The sequence below is a fragment of the Aristolochia californica genome, unplaced genomic scaffold (assembly GCF_029961685.1).
Source record: "Aristolochia californica isolate CCGP_79_NKW_82.1479 unplaced genomic scaffold, dmAriCali1.0.hap1 SCAF_3, whole genome shotgun sequence".
Taxonomy (NCBI): Eukaryota; Viridiplantae; Streptophyta; class Magnoliopsida; order Piperales; family Aristolochiaceae; genus Aristolochia; species Aristolochia californica.
In genome coordinates, this window is record NW_027181992.1 from 43,330,401 (window position 1) to 43,354,157 (window position 23,757).

Sequence of the window (23,757 nt, forward strand, 5' to 3'; positions counted from 1 at the left end):
AATGAAGTAACTTCGGATAGAACCTCCATCACTGATGCTTTAACCAGGTTTTACGCAGATCTATATTCTGAGGAGTGTTCTTGCAAACCCAAACTTCAACATCTTCGCTTTGCCAAAATTTCCAATGTTGTCACCTCTTTCCTAGAATTGCCTTTAATGGGGTTTTTATAGAAGATGATGGCCAATTATCAAACAGGATGTGATTGCTATGGTTAGGAGTTTCTAAAATAATGGTATAACTTTCCAGAGTATGGGGGACTCGTTCATCTCTCTTGTGCCAAAAAAGTTAATGTGGAACACTTGGGTGATTGTCGTTCTATGAGTCTAATTTCCAGCACTTACATGATTATTGCAAGATTGCTTGCCTATAGAGGCTCTCCTCCCCTTGGTTATTCATCATGGACAAGGGACTTTTCTCAAAGGAAGGAACATATTGGGCTCCACTATGGCGGCCCATGAGCTATTCGACCATTTCCTTCACTCCAACACCCCTCGATTTGCCCTCAATCTCGATCTTGAAAAGGCTTTTGATAGGGTTAACTGGGTGCTACTGGATGACTTGCTGGGGCAGAGATGGGATTTGGTGACCGGTGGCGTTTTTGGATCAAGAGTTGCATCTCCTCGGTGTCATACTCCCTTGTGATCAATGGTATTGTCTGTAGTTTTTTCAAGGGCTCTAGAGGAATCAGACAAGGAGACCCGATCTCTCCTTTGTTGTTCAATATTATTACAGAATTCCTCTTATCTATGATCTTCACGGCTAGGGACCTTGGCTGCCTTGTATCAGTCAACAATCATGCGGCTTTTGATGTTATCATTCTTCATTTCGCCAATGATACGCTCATCTTTGGGGAAGGGACACTCGAGTACACTATGAAGATTAAGGCTCTACTTGGCCTATTCGAGTTGGCATTGGGATAGGAGGTTAACTGTCAGAAGACTACCTTGATGGGCTTCAACATCAACCCTGATGTTCTTCAGTCTATGGCTGACCTATTGGGATGCTCTCTCCTCTCCTCCAACTATTTATCTCGGCCTCCCCCTCTTCACCAGTCGCCTTAACAAGAACCTCTAGACCCCGGTGATTAAGAACTTTGAGGTGCGTCTTGCCCCGTGGCATGGTAGACTTCTCACGAAAGCCGAAAAAATCACCCTTCTCAAGTCTTGTATTGTTGGAATTCCAAACCACTATATATCCTTCATGCCTTGCCCTGCATCCATTTGTCAAATCGTTAACAAAACCAAAGAAGATTTCTAAGGTGAGGCACTAGCTCGGATTTCAAATATCATCAGGCAGTTTGGACTGATGTTTACCTTCCTAAATCTCAGGGTGGATAGGTAATTCGTCTTACAAAAGATATGAATCAGGCTTTGCTCCTCAAGTTGATTTGGAAGTTTAATAACCCAACCGCCCAACCTTTGGAAGGAAATGGTTGCTTCAAAGCTTCGTTGGAATGAGCACTAGTGGACCTCGAGAGGGAGATGGTGTGGTCTCTCACCGAATTGGAGATCCCTTTATCGTCTCCTCCCCTTTTTAGTTCAGAAATCCGGTATCATGCTGGCAATGGGCAGAAGATCAAGTTTTGGGATGATTGGTGGGTTGGTTGTGGGCTTCTTTGGGACACTTTCATCAATATTTGGCAAATCTCCAGCCAGCATAACCTTTTTGTTGTCAATGCATGGGGAAACAGCTATTGGGACCTTCACCTTCGGCACAACCTTGATGACTCTGAGACCTTGGTTTCCTCTCGCCTTCTGGAGGAACTTAGGTCTTTGAGGCTTAGGGACAATTTGATTGATAAAATGATTCGGTGGCCGGATATGAGTGGTATATTCACAGTCTTCTCTGCTTACTCCTTCAACAAATGATGAAGCCCTAGCTACACTGATCACGATGCGGCCATTGTTTGAAGCCTCAATGCCCCTCATAAGGTCAAGTTTTTACTCTGGATTGCCAGCCTTAACAAGATCCTCACAACCGACAATTTTAGACGAAGGGTTAACCATAATGCAGCACTCTTTGCCCTTTTTACAGTTTCAAGGAAGAAACTGTCAACCATCTCCTCCTTTCTTGCCCCCCTTCTCTTGGACGGTGTGGATGGCCATCCGCAACTGTGTTGGTCTTCAACTTTGTTTGCTTGAGGACTTCATTTCATCTAGTCAGATGCTCCTTGGGATAGCCTTTCCCAAGATGGGCAAATTACTTATTTCTACATGCACCGTTTTCCTTCCCTGGGGTATCTGGAAGGAAAGAAATAATAGAATGTTTAATGGAAAGGCCATGTCATTGAGAGGGCCACTTGCACCATCATTGGCCTGATCGCCGCCTGACTAAATACCAGAAAAGAATTCACCTTCCTCATGGGTTTCTATCTCAGGGACAATTGGCGCGCTTTGGCCCAAATGAGCTCCCCTTCCAAACCACCCACTATTCAAGAATGGCATCCTCCTCAACTTGGTTTCCTCAAGCTTAACTTCGATGGCAATTCTCTTGGTAACCCCGACAAGGCTGGCTACATGGCACTTTTTGTGATTCTGGAGGTACTCAGCTCATCACATGCTCCGGTCCTCTGGGCATTTTGAACTCCACCTCAGCTGAGCTCCAGGCTCTCCTCCACGGCCTCATTCTCTTCCGAAAGCATCTTTGTGACCACTTCATATCGAGGGTGATTCCAAGGTGGTGATCAGATAGTGCTCCTCCTCCTCCAACCCACCTTGGCGGCATTGGGATGTATTTGTTAAAACATCAGTTCAGGGATATTTTGGTTATTTCCCAAGTTACATATTTCTCTTATAGTATGGTTGTTAGATAGACAATGTCTTATTTTATCTATGGTTCAATTTCCATTCAATTTAGACATGTATTTTAGGAGATATGTAATTTTTAGTATTGAGGAGCATTTTTGTCCTTTTGTAAAATATCACTTAAACCCTAATTAAAAAGAGGACATGATTTTCTGGCACCTTCTCCAAGGCAGCAAGGCTGCTCTTCTCCCAGGTCTCCTTTTCTCCTCTTTTCTCTTCTATTTTCTCCCCAAATCTCATATTTTTCATGGTATCAAAGCAGTAACACACATCTTGGGCTGATTTCTTTCACTTTTGTAGACCTTCTCTCCATTTTCAGAAATCTCCTTGAAGGATTTTCCCAGATTCCTGGACTGGCGGTATTTAACAGTATTCATTCAAATTATGGATTTATTCCCCACATTACCAATATCTGGTCCAAAATTCCTAGCTCAGTTAATTTTGTCGCTGATTTGCTTGCTAAACAGGGAGCCTCCCTCCAATCCCTTGTTGGAAAGGGTGTGTTCCCCTAGCTGGCTTTCTGTTGTTGTTTTGAAAAAAAAAAAAAATCAAATCTCACTTTCTAAAAAAAAAAAAGATAATAATAATAATCTATTTCAAAAATTCTAGAGGAGTCCAGTAATATGTGAAAAATGATCTTTTGATCAAATATATATTTAGTGCTAGGCGACTAAAAAACTGCCCACTAGCAGTAACCACCAACAGTACAACATAAATTGATATAGAAGCTCTTCCCTGGTTCACTCTTTTCTTTGGTAACTCGGTTCTTCAGTTAATGAATTTTTTATGAGAAGCTACCTATTGAAGAACAAACATTTAAAACCCAGAAGACCAAGTAAAAAAAGATCCAAGAATTGAAGCTGAAAAATCTAGAAGCCTAGAACCCACAAGAAACAAAAGGTCCAAGCATCATAGCTGAAATATTTGAGAGCCCAGAAGCCCAAGTCACAAAAGGTCCAAGAATCAAAGCCCAGTATCCAATTAAGCTTATCATTGGCCCATTACTAGAAGCCCAAACCCAGCCTGCACAAAGGACAACCAAGGACATGTGACCTTTCAACTCTCATGAACCTTTTCCTGCTGTAACTCGTGAATTTTAAGTTTTTAAGTCATGACTTTTTTAAGTTTGTAATTCATTAATTTTGAATTTATAATTCACCAATTTTGAGCTTCTAAATCATGACTTTTAAATGTGTAACTCATGACCTTCGAGCATGCAACATATGAAACAGTTCTCCCATGATCTCCCTTAAAATGGCCATAAAAAACTCTATGCAGGAGATCGTCAGAATGAAGATGAGTAGGAGGGAAAAACTGCTGTGATCTATTGCTCTGCAACCAGAACCAAGAGTCTACAAGTCCAGTTGTTCATGCATACCAGATCAATAAGCTTTCAGCAAACAATTGAAAGCATCTTTTTTCATTCTGGAGGAGTTAGGTTTGTGTTTTTTACAACAAATTTGTCATTGTAACCACAGAAGGGTGTACCTATTATCTTTGAACAGTTTTAAGTGATTTGATTCTTTCTTGGCAATTTCCTTTCTGTATTTTTTATTGCATATGGATCCAATCAAACCATTTCACCCAAAACACTCGCACTCCCTGTTTCTCTTTCTCTTCAGCTCTACACTCACTTCAGATAAGCCCTAAGATACCTCATGTTTAACAAGAAAAAAACATGTCATTGTTTGGGACGGTCCACCTAATATGTAATTCAGCTCTTTTGTAGCTTCCTCTATTCATAAAATCAGCAATATTTAAAAAAACAAAATGAATAAAACTTAGGATGTCAAGAGGACTTCTCCAGTCGATTCATGCAGCTTCATAGGCATACAACATACATCATGGAAACATGTTTATACATATGATATATCTCTAAAAAACTTACAACAAGATATTGAATGCATGTATCACATGCAATCTAAAGGGGGAAAATACAAAGACTGTCCTTGAGTTGATTACACATACCTCCCTCTGCTGCAGGGCTGCCTCCTTCCTGAATGGATTATGGAAAGGGTAAGTTGTACAGGAATATAATAGAATAAAGGATATAATATTATCTCTAACCTAACCTGCTTATGAGACGAGCTTCTAATGATACACCATCTCCCAGAGAAGCAATCTAAGTCACAAAAAAGATGCCTTAGAAAGAATGAAAAGTAAGAGAAAAGGACATAAATCTGTATATATTTGAATATTAAACAATGATCATGTAATCAAGGGCACATCCAGAAATCAGTCAAGAAACACCTCAAACACCATGGGAACTAATAATTTCATGCTGATCTATAAAAATTATTGGTTTTTTTGCTTTGATTTTTATTTATACAAATCTGATTATGACCAGCTGAAAGAGTCAAATCAATGAATTTCTAATGGTCATTCATGTTGTAGTCTTATTGGGAAGCAACTTCTGTGTATCTCTGTGAACAATGTACATGAATTGCAAGGTTATCCTTCTCAATTTCCTATAATATCCTTATTTTGGCTATTTCTGGCTTGATATTATCCTTGTCTTGTAATTTTTCCTACTGCACTATGATTTATTAAGTTAGGTTAACAATAATGCTTCTAATTTTTATTTTTTTTTGCTGTGTGCAATCATACAATCTATTATTCAAGATTCTCTTTTTTTAATTCAGTACACCCAAAATGTTGAAGAAATAATTCTGAAAAATTACAAAAATAAAGTTTTGGAACAAGGATGGAGTATGAGTAACACAACCACTGCAGTTTCAACTATAAGAATTTCTAGTTCTCAAAGTTCCAAGGCAAAAATTGAACCTCTGGTTTCTGGCTAGCAGTAGCTAGCACACAAAAAGAAAACTACTTAAAAATTTGTGAAGTTGGGTCCAAGGCCCATCACAAAATGATTAACCAACTTAGGAAGCCTCTTTCCCAACTAATAAACTCAAGATCTTTGTACTCACTAATCCATGTGGGACTATTCTTTTGTGGCTCTACAAGAGGATAATATAGGTGTAGGCCCTCTTTTGTGGCTCTACAAGTGATAATTTTAGGTGTAGGCACTCTTTTGTGGCTCTACAAATAGATAATTTAGGTGCAGACCCTATGCCCTCTTTTGTGGCTCTACAAATGAATAATTTAGGTGTAGGCCCTCTTTTGTGGCTATACAAGTGGATAATTTAGGTGTAGGCCCACATATGAGTACCTGCTCTGATACCATGTGAAGTAGGGTCCAAGGCCCATCCGAAAATGACTAGCCAACATAGGAAGCCTCTTTCCCAACTAATAAACTCAAGATCTTATTCTTAATAAAAAGAAAGAGAATTAATGGTGCTCCGGCTACGAATAGAAAACTTGTATTATTCTTCAAAACTGATTCAAAGTTACAAGAGATTCCCCTATTTATTGACTTTAAAATAACATTGAACTCATCAAAATAAGTTACATCACCATCATAGAACTTTCCAAAGAATAAACTTTCTGATGACAACTGAATATTAACTTGCTAAGTTGAAAACCAGTTGCCAAGAAAGAATTCCAACAACAATGGATTTACTAACTTTGAGACTTTTCTCTAATAAAGATGGCATACTAACTAATGACTTTCTCAAAGAAAATTCTCCAAATTGAGACTGTAAGAAACTAGGAAACTACTTGAAGTTAAAACTTGCTAACTTTCCCTAGAAAAAAAATACGAAAAGTGAGGTTTTCCTAAAACAGTAACTGTCCCAAACAAAAAACTGTTTTGTCAGTGTTCTTCTTTTCTTTTCCTCTTCATTATTTTCTATAGCTTCAATTGTTTCAAAAGAATTTCTATGTCGTCATATTATTTAGCCTTTTCTTCCACAATTGAGCCATGTGCTAAATCAAGACACTAGATAATGCTTTTCACATGTCAATTTTACGTGGACATGAAAATTCTTTTGACAAATATCAACTGCAGGACAGGCAACATCAAGCCAGAAATAGCCAGGATGTGTTTGTTCACCATATTAGTCTACATAAATCTAGCTAGAGATTGTAATAATGTGTAGGTTGAGCCAAAAAAAAATTATTTAATACAGAGGTGAGAGAAAACCTGTTTCTCGAGTTGCCTAGTTCTTGCCTCTGCTTCCTCACACCTCTCCTCTGCAAATCGGAGCTGGGTAGCACGTATCATTATGAATTTGTGATCAACAAAGTCTTAAAATTGTTAAGATACTTCCTAAAAGAAATACAAATCAAGATGAAAAACAGCATGGTCATTAAATTTGTGACAGTGAAGTTTTTTAAGTGTCTAACCTTTTCAACTATGCTCTCATTTTCCTCCTGTAGCATATCAAGCTGTAATAAAAGCTGGGGGGTCAGTGTCCTACGAAATTTTGAAAAACAAATAATGTTGCCTTATATTAAAAAATAGTAGAAGATAATAGTGGATGATAGCAGATGCTCTGTTAAGGAGAAAAAAGTATGATATAAATACCTGAAAGTACTATTATGTGAGTAGAGAGAGGGACAGAGAGAGACAGAGAGAGGGGGAGAGAGAGAGAGAGAGAGAGAGAGAAACCTCATCTTGAAGAGCAGTCGCAGAACGCTGGTTGACTGTTTCTTGCATGTTATTCAAATTTCCCAAATCTATGGAGAACCTGCACACATACAAGTTATTGAAGCCTATAGAGACCTTATTCAACCACAATATAACATATGAAAATCAAATATAAGTATTGAAAACGAAAATCAAAAAATTCAGTTTTAAAATAAGCTTCTGAATATTTCAGATGATTCAAGAATCACATCCAAATAGGCAATAGAAACTTAAAAATGATAGTGTTGAATTCTAATAGGATGGCTAAAAATACTTATTTTAAAGTAAATCCTTCAATAATCTCAAGTTTTGGGAATCCAATTAGATAGAACAGAACCCATGGTAGCGTTTTGCATAAAAAGCTTGTCCCAGTCATTTCTCAAAATCATCAAACTTTTGTTTTGGAGGATAAGCGGTACTGGTAGGGAATGATGCAGCTTTAGAAAAAAGAAAAGGGATAAGTTAAAAGAAGAAAGATAAATGTAGATAAATTAAGCTAGTAGAAAGATAAACTAAAATAGAAGAAAATTCAGCATCAATGAGAAAAACAAAAGATACAAATTCCTGTGAACATCCCTTGACATGTATTTTTATCCATGTAAATGCTAAATCAAACGACTATCTTCTTCTAAGGTGTCGAATAATTCTCCTAAATACTCAGACTAAAATAAGAGAACCATTCAAAAGAAATCAGAGCACAACTGACAACTGCATATAATAAGGTTCTGATTCACTTTACACGACCTGACAAAGAAACCAAGTAGAACACTTTCCTAAACACTAATCATAGACTTCACTTAGGGACTAGTTCTAACTTGAAATAGTAGTAAGACATTCCAAATAAAGCTAGAAAAACCATTGGGACTGTAAACTGAAAATAGAAAGAGGTTCTAATGTCTATAGCTGGAGTTCTCAATGGATAATTTTGTTGTTCTATGTTGAAAGATGGGCCCAAGCTCACACGACCAAGGAAGACCCACATATCCAAGTGTATTGGAAGATGGGCCCAAGCCCATAAGATATAGACCCACCATGATCACACGAGCTGGTGGGACCCACCATGAACACGTGAGGTGGCATTATGAGTCTTACAGATCCACAATTATCATGGAAGGAGGTCTCACAGAAGAGTTTCAGTTTAAAGGTGTTTTAGCTATGTTAGTCTTCTATTTATATTGGTTTATTTAATTATGCTAGGACTTATCTTTAAGTGTTAGAGTTTGAAGTTGAACTCTACTACTTTCCTCTATTATAAATAGAAGTTCATGTACTCTGATTATAATAAGTCAATGAAGTATTTCTCTTTTCCATAAATTCAACATGGTATCAGAGCAGGTTCTGTGAGTTGACTTGGTCAACCCACAGAGGTAATGTGATCCTTTTTTGATCAATTATCTCTAATAGTTTAGGTTCGTATTTATCTTCTTTTTTTCTCTTTTCAATCCTTATACCCGTTGTTTGCTTTGCGTTTTCACCTCCATACTGAGCTTTTCATATTGCATATTATATATTGACAGAAAGATATTTGAATTTATTTTCCAAGGAAAAAGGTTTTTTTGCAATCAAAGTTATCTAAAAAGAGAAATCGATATTTGAAGCAGCAAAGGTCAGATTGCAAAAGAGGTTCGAGCAGCAACAAAAAGTTTCAACTTCCAAGCTATTTTATGCTATCAAGAACGAGACTTTTATGAAGAATTATATATCAAAAGAAAGATTTGTAAGTCTATTTTCTTACCTATTCAACCAATTCTCAATCTGAGTGTTTTATAAGGAGATATTGATCTTGGAAGAGTCAATGGTTATGCTGGCAAAAGGAGAAAGAGTACTTAGTTCAGCCAGATTATAGAGACCAAAATCTACTGGATTATATATCTCAATAGAAGTATATTTTATGAAGAGAAGTTATACTTGGATTAAAGGTATTTAAGTCTAGTTTCAGAAGGAGAAAATTTCATGTCAATCTGATCTATATTTAAGGATATATTCGCATTGGAAGAATCAAAGGTCATGCTAGTATCCTGTTGCATTGAAAAATCCAAATTTAAACCGAATTATTTCACGTGTCCTTATTACTCTTAAGAACTTTCATCATTTACCGATTATCTATTGCTACACTACTGCAAATTTGCTACATCTATGTTATTTGGTTCAAGCTGGAATCACTGTCATTACCTCCCAGCTTGAGGGGGAGAAGTAGAAGAAGAAGTACAAGAAAGAGCAAAGAAAATCGAAGACCAAGAATCCTAACTTGCAATAATAATTGTGGTAATTATTGGTGATACCTGACTTGCTCGACTCGATCCAATTTCTTTAACTGGATTATTATTTTGAAGTATTCGCAACATATTCCTTGGTCAACATATTATTTGGTACAGACTCACATCGGATTATTTCATGGGTCTTTTTACATCGGATTATTATTTTGGTTCGTGTTATATGGGCCCAGGCCCATTTCAGCTGCAGCTATTGTGTCTCTTTGGATGAGACATTATTATTGAAGAAGTGGTGGCCTCAACATCCTATCTTCCTGTTTACCCATTACCTATTGGTTATTTGACAACCTTACTCCAACCATCCTTTATTTGACTCTCACATACATCTTTGGGCCAACCTTTTGCGTGTTGCTTCGGTTGGGAGTTTAAGTCCATCATGGTTGAGTGTTTTAAGTCCATTGAGACTTTATATATATATATATATATACCCTTGGGTCTTTTATCGTCATCTTGTGAATGACAGGCATTACCCATTTATCACGTCTTTTATTGTCGTCTTGTGAATGACAAGCCTTTATCACCCATTTCTACCTGTGAGTGTTATCATATATTTGTATCTTATAAGTCATTATTGTAATTTCTGGTGTTTATAACTTAAACTTCTATATCTATGTATCGAACAAAAAATCAAGACATCAAAAATAAAAATTGATCTCTCGTTATTACCTTGGTCTTGGAGAAATTGATTAACATGGTATCAGAACTGCGTTTGGAGATCATCGGCGCCATCTGAGTAATCCTTCGACACTTTTGGCAGTCTCAGAGGTGAGTGATCTTCCCCCTCTCTCTCAGTTCGTCGTATCTCGGATCTAGGCTCCCGTTCTTGATCTGTCGTTGATTTCGGCGTCTTTTGCTTCACCTCCGACATCCAGTAAGGTTTTGATCGTCGGGGACATCCCGTAACGGGACATCCCGCAGCATAACAGTTTGGCCGAGTGGTCTACAGCGCCAGATTTAGGCTCTGGTCCAAAAGGGGCTTTCGTCTTTTGAATCCCGCATCCTGTTCAACGAGGACATCATCCAGTCCAGTCTAGTTTTCGCATGGTGTTCAACGGGGACATCATCCAGTCCAGTCCAGTTTTCACATGGTGTAAGGAAGAAGGTTTGATGCTCGGGCCCTTTGGACTTGCGACTGACGTCAGCATTGGGACCACCAGTTCTGAAGTCACGGGGGTTCCGGGTAGTGCACGTGCGAGAGGGTGCACGTGATTTTCAGATTTGTGGTTGTTATTGCTGAGACAAAGCAGCGAGGTTGGATAATTTTTTTTGGTTGTTCATTTTGCCGCTGCTCGTGATTTTTGGGCTTTGTGTCTGTAGATACAGAACACCAGTCAAGTGCGTGTACGTAAAGAATCTGTCCAGAGAGGTGTCATCTGGATTTTATCATGTTATCTGATAGGTTAGACTCGTTCCCTATCCGTTTCACGGGTAAAAATTATTCTGCCCGGGAATTTCAGTTTCGTTTATTCGTTATGGGAAAAAAGTTATGGGATCATATAGATGGGAGTGATCCCGCACCACGAGAGGCCGAGGCTTTGTGCAAGTGGACAATCAAGGATGCTAGGGTCATGACCTGGATCCTTGGCTCCGTTGAGCCTCACTTTGTTCTCAATATGAGGCCTTATAGAAATGCGGCTGACATGTGGAGTTACCTCGCCAAGGTTTGCCATCAAGACAACACAGCTTGGCGTTTTCAATTGGAGTATGAGTTGGCTAATTTCACACAAGGAATTCTCTCCATTGAGGAATATTTTTCTAGTTTTCAAAACCTTTGGGCTGACTATGCAGACATTGTTTATTCTAATGTTCCCGTTGCAGCTCTCTCTGTTATTCAAGTAGTGCACGAAACCAGCAAGAGAGATCAATTCTTGATGAAGCTCCATTCCGATTTTGACATTACACGGTCTAATCTGATGAATCGTCATCCTGAACCATCTCTAGATGCTTGTTTCAATGAACTTCTTCGTGAGGAGCAGCGTATAGTAACTCAGGCTGGCATGGAACATCGGGCTAATGTTAGTACCCCTGTTAATGTGGCTTATGCAGCACAAGGGAGGAATAAAGGAAGAGACATGCGTGTTGTTCAGTGCTTTAGTTGTAAAGCTTTTGGTCATATTGTTTGGGATTGCCCTAGGAAGTTCTGTAACTACTGCAAGAAACAGGGTCATATCATCTCTGCCTGCTCCATTCGACCTGAAAGGAAGCAGGGTACTGCTTATCATGCCTCTGCTGGTGCCTCTAGTTTTACTGCATTGCCTGTTGCCTCGCCGGTTGTTCCTATTCCTGCTACACCTACAACCTCAGCAAACCCGAACATACTCACTCCTGAGATGGTACAACAGATGATCATTTCTGCTTTCTCTACTTTTGGGCTCTTGGGTAATCATAAAGTTTCTTCTAAGCCATGGTATTTTGACTTCGGAGCTTCTAACCATATGACCAATACTGTTTTTTCTCTTTCCAATGTCAGAAATTATGATGGAAATCAGAAAATTAACACCGCTAATGGCAGGTCTCTGCCTATCAGTGCTGTTGGTGATTTTTCCTCTTGCTTAACTGATGTTTTTGTGTCTCCAGACCTCTCCACAAATCTTATTTTTGTTGGTCAATTGGTCGATAATAATTGTAATGTCCATTTCTCTCGATTTGGTTGTGTTGTGCAGGATCAAGTGTCAAGGACGATGATCGCGAAGGGGCCTAAAGTGGAACGACTCTTTTCACTTTATATTTTTCCTTCCACCATTAGTCCTAGTTTTCCTTTCCTTTCCTTTGCATGTAATGTTGTTGGTTATGGACCTAAGATGTGGCATAAACATCTATGCCACCCAAACTCTGATGTACTTCAAAAATTATTTAATTCTGTTGTATTGGGACAACAAGCATGTTCTTCTCTTGATCTTTTTTTTGAATGTCCATCATGCAAACTTGGCAAAAGTAAAGTTCTACCTTTTCCTCATCATGCATCTCATTCCTTACAATGTTTCGATATTATTCATACTGATGTTTGGGGGATTACACCTGTTGTTTCTCATGCGCATTACATGTACTTTGTCACCTTTATTGATGACTGTAATCGGTTTACTTGGGTTTACTTCCTACGGGCTAAGGCCGAAATTTTTCTAGCATTTAAGCATTTTCTTGCGCTTCTAGATACTCAATTTTCTGCCAGCATCAAAGTCTTACGCTCTGATTCTGGCGGAGAATACATGTCTAATGAGTTTTAGGACTTTCTTCAAAGCAAAGGGATCGTCTCTCAGCGTTCTTGTCCTTCAATACCGCAACAAAATGGTGTTGCTGAGCGAAAAAAATCGTCACCTTCTTGATGTGGTCAGAACCCTTTCACCTGAATCATCTGTTCCTTCTCGTTTTTGGTGTAAAACGCTTTCTACTTCGGTTCATTTGATCAATCGCTTACCTTCTCCTACATTACATCATGTTTCTCCCTACTTTAAGTTGTTGGGCTTTAAGTTGTTGGGCCATTCTCCTTCATATTCTGATCTTCAGACATTTGGTTGTGTGTGTTTTGTGCATCTCTCTACTCATGAACGACATAAACTTACAGCCCAATCAGTTAAGTGTGCTTTTCTTGGTTATGCTATACCTCAAAAGGGTTATGTTTGTTATGATCCACATGCTCGTCGTATACGTGTTTCTCAGAATGTGGTTTTTTTTTTAAAATCAATATTTCTTTCCATCTTATGTTGAGCTGCCATAAGCATCTTTTATCTCTTCTGCCTTGCTTTGATGATTCTCTGACAATTGTGGAACGGTTCAAACTTGGTTTTGTGTATGGAAGACGTAGTAGACATGAGTCTGGTTCTACTTCCTTTGTGCCCACTCACGATCTTGTCCTGGCGCTGATCCTACTCCTGCTCCAGCTTCCACCGCTCTTCACCTGTCTGCTCGTCCTTCCCGGCCTCCTCATTGGTATGGTTTCTCCTCCACTGTCTCTCATGTGGCTACTTTATCCTCTATTTCCATTCCCACTTGTTACAAACAGGTCATGGCACATGAGTGTTGGCAGAATGCAATGCAAAAAGAACTTCAAGCACTTGAGGAGAATCACGCTTGGGATATTGCTCCTTGCCCTCCTACAATTAAAAGCCTCTTGGGAGTAAATGGGTTTTCTCTGTAAAACTTCGCTCTGATGGCTTTTTGGATTGGTACAAAGCTCGCCTAGTAGCTCTGGGCAACAAACAGGAATATGGGATTGATTATGAGGATACATTTGCTCATGTTGCCAAAATGACCACAGTTCGTACTATCTTAGCTATTGTTATTTCCCATTCATGGCAACTGCATCAGATGGATGTGAAGAACGCCTTTCTTCACGATGATCTTCACGAAGAGATCTACATGAAGCTTCCCTGTGGTATGACTACTTCTCCTCATGATGTCTGTAAGCTACAGCGTTCTCTATATGGACTCAAGCAAGCTCCCCGGGCTTGGTTTGAGAAGTTTCGCAGTACGCTTCTTACCTTCCGGTTTACACAAAGTCAGTATGATTCTTCTCTCTTCTTCCACAAGTCGGCATCAGGTATAGTCCTTATCTTGGTTTTTGTGGATGATATTATCATTACTGGAACTAACTGTGGTTTGATTACTAAGGTTCAGCAGTTTTTGCATGCCACTTTCCATATGAAAAATCTTGGCCAGCTCACGTACTTTTTAGGACTAGAAGTCCATCATCGGGCCAATAGTATTTTCTTAAACTAGCATAAGTATATTCAAGATATTATTACCTTGGCTGGTTTGGAAGACACTTTTTTCTGTTGATACTCCTATGGAGGTAAATGTCAAATACAGGAAAGATGAAGGGGACCTTCTAGATGACCCTACTCTCTATCAGCGCCTGGTTGGGAGTCTTATCTACTTGAATACTACTCGCCCTGATATCTCTTATGCCGTTTGTCAGGTCAGTCAGTTTATGTCCTCTCCTCATCATCTCCATATTGTTGCAGTTCGACGCATCATCCTCTATCTTCGAGGTTTTCCTACTAGTAGGTTATTCTTTCCTATAGGTTCCTCTCTTCAACTTATTGTTTATAGTGATGCTGATTGGGCTGGGCGTCCGGATACACGTCGATCTACTACGGGTTGGTGTATGTTTTTAGGTGATGCCTTAATTTCTTGGAGATGTAAGAAACAAGATCGTGTTTCTAAATCCTCTACTATAGTTGAGTATCGTGCCATGCCTACTGCTTGTTCTGAGATTGTATGGCTACACGGTCTTCTTGAGAGCTTGAGTTCCCTAAAACTACTTCTACCCCTCTTCATGCTGATAACACTAGTGCTATTCAGATTGCCACCAACCCTATTTTCCATGAACGCAGCACATTGATGTTGATTGTCATTCTATCTGAGATACCTTGGATAGTCATGTGATATCTCTTCCTTACATTTCTTCAGATCTCCAAGTGGCCGATGTCTTCACCAAAGCAATGACTCGACAGCGGCATCAATTTTTGGTTGGCAAATTGTTGTTGGTTGACTTACCAACATCAATTTGAGGGGGGATGTTATCGTATATTTGTATCTTCTAAGGGCATTATTGTAATTTCTGGTGTTTATAACTTAAACTTCTATATCTATGTATCGAACAGAAAATCAGGGCATCGAAAATAAAAATCGATCTCTCGTTATTACCTTGGTCTTGGAGAAATTGATTAACAGTGAGAGTCCCGGGTTGGGACACCGTGATGGAGGAGCTTATTACTACATATATGTTACCCCTCTTAATTGGCATTTATTACTCCTACCACTTGAAAGTCGTTGTCTTATGGAGGGACACGGTGATGAAGGATGTTTTACTAGACTTCTAAGCACTACATATAGACCCACTACCTGCAAAAGATAGGAGTGCCACTACCTTAGAATGATAGGAGTGTGCCCTACATCCAGCATGGGTTATGACTGGAGAGCGATGTCATACGGCTTGGCATGATTTTACTCTCACTTATCTTATGCCAGTTGGGCCTCATGGAAGAGAACACAAGTGTGAGGGGGAGTGTTGGAAGATATGGGGGACTGTCATTTTATACAAGAAAATCCTATACATCATTTGTAGCAAGCTGGGAGTTCATGATGTTCTCTCACCCCCAGCTTGAGGGGGAGTGTTGGAAGATGGGCCCAAGCCCATAAGATATGGACCCACCATGATCACACAAGTTGGTGGGACCCACCATGATCACGTAAGGTGGCATTATGAGTCTTACACAATAAGAAGCCTTACACAAGAAGAAGTCTTCCAGAGCCACAATGTAAGGAGGTCTTACAGAAGAGTTTCAGTTTAAAGGTGTTTTAATCATGTTAGTCTTCTATTTATATTGGGTTATTTAATTATGTTAGGACTTATTTTTAAGTAGAGTTTGGGTGTAATTGGGACAAAGGTAGTTTAATTGTAGTTGGACTCTACTACTTTCCTCTATTATAAATAGAGGTTCATGTACTCTGATTATAATAAGTCAATGAAGTATTTCTCTTTTCCATAAATTCAACATTCTAAAAGCAAATTCCTTTTAGTCCTATTTCTAAAAGTTGTAGAAAATAAACTTTAGGCCACACAAATTTCAAAATTTCACTCCTAGGGTCCATGCCAAATGTCAAACATAAATAGCATTCTTTTTCATTAAAGATAAAACTTCTTTTGGTCCCTCTATAGAGGGAGACGACAAGGAGAAAGAAAGATTTTGGAGAAGAGAACTTGTCAGTGTCTAGTGCAATTATCATGTTTTAATGTTCGCTTAAAATAAAGTGAAGATTTGGAAGTCCTCAATCAAGCTATATAAAACAAAATCAAAATGCATAGACCAACATGTAACCACACCACATTATATAGCTCCAGAAATGAAATTGAAAATAGAGATTTATTCCAATTAATCATAGACCATTTTTAGACGCTATTATAGTCCACTTTCTTACATTGATTCTCAAATTGATGGCTTGATATAATTTGTTGGCAAGTATAACTACTTGCTATATTATGCCAATTCAAATACCAGCACATATCCATTCTGCAAGTGATTTATTGCCGCCCACAATATTTGCAGTTGAGAGGGGTAGCTCTATCACCACAATAAGAGATGTTTAACAAAGACTAGTACAATATGAATGAAACATTACATGTGTCAAATGCATAGAATACCTTTTTCCTCTTCGACTGGGAGTGTCAGGTGGAGGTGTAGAGGGGGGAGGTGGCCTCAATAATGGTTTAGCTGAACTTGGGGGAAGCATCGGAGATGATTTTGCTACAACTAATGGTCGAGAAGCTGATATAGGACGTACAGATGGAGTCTGTTCTATGTGATTACGACTTAACTAAAAGAAAACAAATTGCAGGATTCAGTATGCTATGCTTGCAGAAGAAAACCAAATATAAAGTACCTTAGATCAGGCAATCCAACTTACAAAATTGAAATGGCAGTAAATGAGGGTCATCAAACGAATTACTAAAGAATATAGAACTAGAAATACACATAATTACCGCAGGGGAAGGAGATCTTGTTGCCTTTCCTAATTGAATCCCAACATTGCGAGGGCTACTATATGCTCTAGGGTCACAGGAGAGATCATCTTCATCGCTATTTTCAGGTGACTTTTGGGGCATGATCTGGGAGAGCCTATGAGCAGCAATGTTTGCAGAATAAACCTACAAAAGATTATTAGCATTAGAATCTGAAACTCTTTTTTTTTTTTTTTTTTTTAATGTTGAACCACATACACTAGTGAGAATTGAACCCAAGACCTAACACAATAATCCTCCATGTGGCCCACAAAACTTAAATATAAGAACAGAAATATGAGCATATTATTCAATTGTTACTTGAATGACACAGTAATACTTGTATAACATAGATCTCTTGATTGCATAGTGCCAATTTCAAGGCGGACCAGCTAGCGCATGCAGGAGTTAGTTGGATTTGGTTATAAGGGTTTCATTGCCTCCGGTATACATTTTTTTTTTTACCTTTCTTTTTCTTTTTTTAGCTAGCATGGTTAGTGTTTAGTATATTCTTCTCTTGCATTAATGAATTTTTCACTATTTTAAAAAAATGGTACATATTAAACTACGCTTCCAAAAATTCTGACAAAAAAAAGATAGTGTTAAAATAAATACTGCAGGAGAAGGAGATCTTGCTGTCCTTCCAGCATGAATGTTTGTGTTGCATGGGGCATTTGATGTCGAATCAAGTTCTTCCTCCACATGATCTTCAGCCATTTGCTGTGAGATTACTTGATTAAGCCTTTGAGCAGCTGTTCTTGCCCCATACTTCTGCATATGAGTTTCATTTATTCATACACAAGCTCAAATTTTTCAGGAAAATGAGATTTATCTTCATCTAGTTTAATAATTGTAAAATTTTTGTTTTAGAAATACAAGGTGTGTTCTCATTGGATCCAACAGCCCCACACCACTGACATAGCAAAGAAGATTGTGGAAATTACTTTAAATAACAGAATGAAATTCATTTGCAAATTCCATCAATATGTATTTTTCTTTTTTTTGGAACGTGCACTTTATTAATCAAACAACAAGCCTGGGTCCATCAATATGTGATGTTCCTCTTGTCATATCCAAAACAATAAATAATTAAAATGGAAGAGCGAACACGAAATAGGGAAGCATTTCCCATCCATTTATAGTCATTGAACTGTGAACTTTTTCTCATGCCTCTGGACAAAAATTTATAACATAATTGGAACTTCTCAAATCAATCTGATCTCACGTAGGAAAAACATAAGATGTACTCATCGGATGCACTTAAAAAATGTTCAAAATTAGTAAACCAATTACCGCAGGGGAAGGAGATCTGTTTGACCTTCCTGTAGAGTATGCATTACCACCACGAAGACTCCCATAGTTCTGGTCAGCTGGGTTGCTCTCACCTTCGTCATTATCTTCCACTGATTGATTTGAAGCAACACCGGGAAGTTTTGGCGCAGCACATTTGGCATTAAAGTTCTGGAGATTCTTTACATGGTCACAATCTTGTTGTCATTAAATGGATATAGAATGAAAATTACACCAAACAGGAAGAAGTGACTTGCCGCTGGAGAAGGAGTTCTTTGAGACCGTCCACTGGTTGAGCCGTACTCGATTACTGAGAGATTGTCATCCTCGTCATTATCGTCCAGAGATTGACTGGACATGACATGCGTAAGCCTTTGTGCAGTAGCTCTTGGCTTGGAACTCTGTGAAGTCTTTGTCCGTGAGATGTCCAATGCATCAATTTCAATGATATGCAAAGATTCATGCAACATATTCTAGTTATGTCGTAGATATTGTTTACTGTAAACTAATATAAAGAAGAGATAATCGACTTGCCGCTGGAGAAGCAGATCGTCGTGCACGCCTGGTAGAAAGATTAGCCAAATTGAGATCATTGGAAAGATCATCTTCGTCCGTGTCTTCACCCTGGTGAAGCGAAAGCCTGTGCGCAGCCGCTTTTGCATGGAGGTTCTGTAATTTCAATTTATTGTCAGGTCCATTTGATAGGACACCTATTCATACTGCTTCACATTTCAAAGAGAGAGAAGCAGAAGAAAAAAAAAACACTTGCCGCCGGCCTTCTCGTAGAGCTATTGGCCAAGCTGTACTCAACTGAGACGCTCTCATCATCATCCCCATCCCTTGACTGGTGAGCCATGACTTGTGCAAGCCTTTGGGCCGCTGCTTTTGCGGCATTGTTCTGTGTCCGACGGAAAGTACCGAGGCCGGATCCTGATCGTAAGTGGCGATGAATTGGAGACATCATTGGAGAGTTCGTGGAAGACGCAGAAGGGCTTGAAATGCTCTTCTGATGAGCGTATACTGGACTGTCGGTTCTCACGCGATCCATTGTTAATTCAGATGAAAATTAACCTCGACAATGCTGAAACAGAACCTTGTCCTGTCGATGTTCGTATTAGCAATGTAATAGAAGGTTCTCCTCCCCTAATGCTGCATTTTTTTTATTTTTTATTTTTTCCTAGGAAAAGGAAAAGAATTAGTGAATCCCCGCCCAAACAAACAGAACTAAAATAAAACCAAATACTCACAATTCAGCCAACCTCTAAATCTTCAAGTTTGGTTGTCAATTTACGAGTCTTCGCTGTAAATGTTTTTTCTTTCAACAAACGCGACATAGAAACCGAAGCCGATTTCTCACCAGGTCAGTGAAGTTTTTCAAAAGCAAAAAGCTGGATTCGAAAGGACCTGTTTTGCGAAAACGAGGAGCAGAGAAATCATCCCATGAACCGCTGAGGGAGGAATCTGGTACTGTAACAATCTTCTCAATAATGTTGTCACCAACATTGAGCCTATTGGATGGATTGTGAAGAATTTGGTTGATTACATGGCTGAAAACCTGGAAACATTCCAGCAATGTGGCTCCGAAGAACCGAAGCCATCTCTGGTTTATCCGTTGAGAATTCTTCCGGGTAAGGAGGCGAGTTTTGTACGAGTCCCATCGAGAGAAATGGAGGGAATTGAACCAAACTAATAATGACCATAAACGCGGACTGCAGTGAGACGCCGTTCAGAAGCTCCATTTGTGGATCTGGAGAGAGGAGTCCGGACAGAGGTCTCCACGGCTCGCGTTTTTTTTACCCATCGGAAATATTTAACTTACGAGGTAATGGTTTTCTAGCTTTGGGTGTGGAAACGAGCGTCTGTAACAGACTTTTATTGAACCCGAACCGGTTGCATCTCTTGTTCAGGTAAGGTAATGCTACGATTGTTCAGGTAGCTCTCCAACGTCAAACTTGATTGAACCATATTCTAAGAGATGCAAGTCACGTCATTAGGTCCGTTTTTGTAATAGTGAATTTTTCGAGTAGTCGTTGTGAGCTGATTATTATCACGTGTTAGGTAGTGAACTACTTCTTTAGTGCTGAATTAATTAAATGCCCGGAGCCATAACTGTTATTGGCTTATGAACGGTCGCACCACGGTCGAATTTAAATTATTCTTTATAGAGATGATGGTGCAATTTCACGTCTTCAAACATAGAAGGGTGGGGTATTGGTTTGGAGTTGCAGCTGGTATCAGGGAGTGGGCACCGGTCGGATCAGAGTCGGGTTTCTCAAAACCTCAATTATAAACCCAAAACCCGAACCTGAAAAAAAAAAACTGAACGGGGTTTTTCCAACCCCATCCCAACCGGTTCCTACCCCCACCCCCCGTCCTCAACCCATCCCCAGCCCGAGTCCAAAATGGTGACAGCAACAGGAATAATGGATGAGGATGAGGGAAAAAACTACATTCATTTAGGATTCTAAAAATCTTAGAATGGAAGTTAAATTAATCATAAAAATCAAAATTTGAGTAATTAGAAAACTTATCATTTTTGTAGCAACCGGCACAGGATCGAAATATCCAAGGCCCGGGGATGGGAAAGATTGAAGAAGAAAATGAAATTAGAAGGCAGGGTCAGGATGGCGATAGTGGTCGGCCTAGCAGCATGGCAGGGAAGGGAACGAACTGCAAGAAATTGATTAGATGGCAGCCAGTTGGGGAAGGGATGAGCCGCGGGATAAAAATATTTTACCATTGTAATATTTTTCACATATTAGGCATTTTGAAGAAGCACCCTTAGAAGATGATGTCAAAGTGAAGAGTAGAGCTTAGGATTTACTGAGAAATGTCAAAACTCAGTCTATGTAAAAGAGAGTTATCCAAACTCTTTCTATTTGAGGTACAATGAAAACTTGGAGCTTTAGGACACATGTTTTAAAACTATCATATACATTTTTCAAGCATGTTACAGCACTTAGGATCATTCATTCCTATGTTTTCAAAATTAATTTAGTTGAATTGGCACTGGAGTAACTGATCAACATCTGCCAATGACTGTTCATCCAAAAGTACACATTCCAATATTATAAAGCATGATCGATCAACCCATGCTGATTGATCGATCATTCAAAACATATCCAAATCATGCTTGGATTGGTCGATCAATACTATCAAGGCAAGTGAATTTTATGTTGATTGATCGATCAACCCACATGACTGATCGATCATACAGAATCATGCCAGTTAGGGACATAAAACATGATCAATCATGGAAAGTTCATTGATTCATCATATTTGCGTTGCACTACCAAAAAGAATTCGGATTGATTGATCATACCTTGGCAATGATTAATCAAATTAAAATGTTAGACCCAATGGGAAGATATTGATCGATCATACCATTGATCAATAAGACATATTCTGATAGAAAAATAGCTTTTACACTTGATTGATCAATCCAAAGACTGACTTTTACAAACTGGCAAAAAATAGATAGTTTAGCTTGGGAAACTTATAAATACCCCCACCAAACCTCTCATAGAGAAGTTAATGAGTATTTATTAGCATATCCTTGAACCTTTATTCTCAAATACTTGAAAAACTTCTCAGAGTGCTTTTGAGTGAAAGAAAGTTATTCCTTTGAAAATTCTTATACTTTTTCCTCTATTTCTCTCTTTGCATCTGCATTAGATTTGTTATTATTCTTTTCATTGTGCTGCAAAGTTGGATATTTGGATCTCTCAAGGAGAAAATATTCTCCAAGTGATAAAAGGTGTAAGTGTTTGACCTTTTCTTTATATTTTCTTTTTTGAAAGATTCATCTAGAACCATTTGTAATCTAGATAGAAAATGCTTAATTAGAGCTATAATTTGGTCAATATCTTAGGGAATTTGTTTGTAAAAGTGTGTACTTGAGCTACACGTCGCTTAAGATAGTCGAAATCTCTTTGATGTAAATTTTAGCTATTAGAGCTAAAATAGTAGAATTTCCTAAGCACAAATTCTTGGGCAGTGAATACCAATAGGGGAACTTCGATGACAAAAAATATTGTGTTATCCCTATCGATGACAAAAAATATTGTGTTATCCCTATGGTATGTGAATGCCTTTATTTGAAATTGCATGTTTAACGTTTCCATTCCTTAGTTAAACTTCAATTCAAATTATCAATCTCCCCCCCCCCCCCCCCCCCCTTGATAAGCTACCTGGGCCAATAATTGGTATTAGAGTAGGTCAAGCTTTTAACTTGAGTCAAAATCTACTTGATTTTGAATCAATTAAATGGTGTCTCAAGACAAATTGTTCCTTCTCGAAGGACAATTTGTGAATTGTCCCCCATTGTTCAATGGAACAAATTATGATTGTTATTAGGAAAGAATGAAATCCTTCCACCAATCGATGAATTGTGACATATGGCATGTGACCAAGAATGGGCCATTTGAGCCTCAAAAAATAGAAAATGACATTCTAGTCACAAAAGAATTCTTAAAGCCGACTAGGGAAGATAATGAGTAGCTCAAAATGAACTCTAAGGCCATTTGCCTTAGGACCCGATGAGTTCAATTGGGTCTCTACATGTAAGATTATCAAGGAAATTTGGGGAAAATATAATTCACACATGAGGGACCTACTAGAGTCAACGACTCTACAATTGGTCTGTTGATAGTTCAATACAATGAGTTCAAAATAAAAATGGGTGGGTCAATAGCTGAGATGAACTCTAAGTTCACTCATATCATCAATGAATTGAATATTTTAGGAGAAAAAATTTCATTGTATAAGCAAAATGATATGTTTTTCAAAGCACTTGCAAAGTCATGAGATATGAGGACAACAACCATTCGTGAGAATGCAAACTTAAAGAACAATGAGCTCAGAAGAGCTACTAGGAATCATTTTTACATATCATATAGAACCTCAAAATGTTGAGGAAGAACAACCGAAAAGAAAAACAGTTGGGTTGAAGATACTTCACCTTGATTAAAGGTTAATCTTTGTATATTTTTTGGTGATTATAATTAGCCTCGACTACAGGTTCCTGCATTGTAAACTTTCTGTTTCAGTTTTAATCAATTCTGATATGTAAACTTCTATATAAGGATACGTAAAGGTTATAAATATATCATACACACCACCTTCGAAGTGTGGTGGTTTTTATCAAATACTCTCGTGGAATCAGAGCAGGCGTTGTACCCTGTCTTTGCTGAGCAATTTTAGATTTTTTTGCTGTCGAAAATCATTGCCGAAGTTCTCTCGCCGTTCTCCGAGCTTTGTTGCTCAAATTTATTTCTCTGTCGTAGCACCCTGTTTTTCGCTCTCGAAAATCTTTGTCGAAGTTATCTCTAGCCATTCGCCGAGCTTCGCTGATCGAA

The 23,757-nt window shown here is 38.6% G+C and overlaps 1 protein-coding gene across 5 annotated transcripts in view; it reads right to left on the minus strand.

The window, feature by feature from the left end:
- Positions 1-20,089, minus strand: part of LOC137959221 (coiled-coil domain-containing protein SCD2-like) — a 45,670-nt gene extending 25,581 nt beyond the window's left edge. The window contains exons 1-14 of one of the 5 annotated variants that reach the window (XM_068806588.1): positions 19,805-20,089; positions 19,648-19,700; positions 19,170-19,499; positions 18,935-19,069; positions 18,658-18,801; positions 18,404-18,571; positions 17,726-17,881; positions 17,093-17,257; positions 16,754-16,926; positions 7,319-7,397; positions 7,054-7,095; positions 6,851-6,913; positions 4,878-4,927; positions 4,774-4,801 (exon numbers count right to left, since the gene is read on the minus strand). In XM_068806588.1, coding sequence (XP_068662689.1) covers positions 4,774-4,801; positions 4,878-4,927; positions 6,851-6,913; positions 7,054-7,095; positions 7,319-7,397; positions 16,754-16,926; positions 17,093-17,257; positions 17,726-17,881; positions 18,404-18,571; positions 18,658-18,801; positions 18,935-19,069; positions 19,170-19,448 — 1,482 coding nt within the window. In that variant the 5' untranslated portion in view covers positions 19,449-19,499; positions 19,648-19,700; positions 19,805-20,089. Of the gene's footprint in view, positions 1-4,773; positions 4,802-4,877; positions 4,928-6,850; positions 6,914-7,053; positions 7,096-7,318; positions 7,398-16,753; positions 16,927-17,092; positions 17,258-17,725; positions 17,882-18,403; positions 18,572-18,657; positions 18,802-18,934; positions 19,070-19,169; positions 19,578-19,647 lie in introns of all 5 variants that reach the window. The other 4 variants (XM_068806587.1, XM_068806589.1, XM_068806586.1 and 1 more) reach the window with 4 other exon arrangements.
- Positions 20,090-23,757: the final 3,668 nt, after the last annotated feature.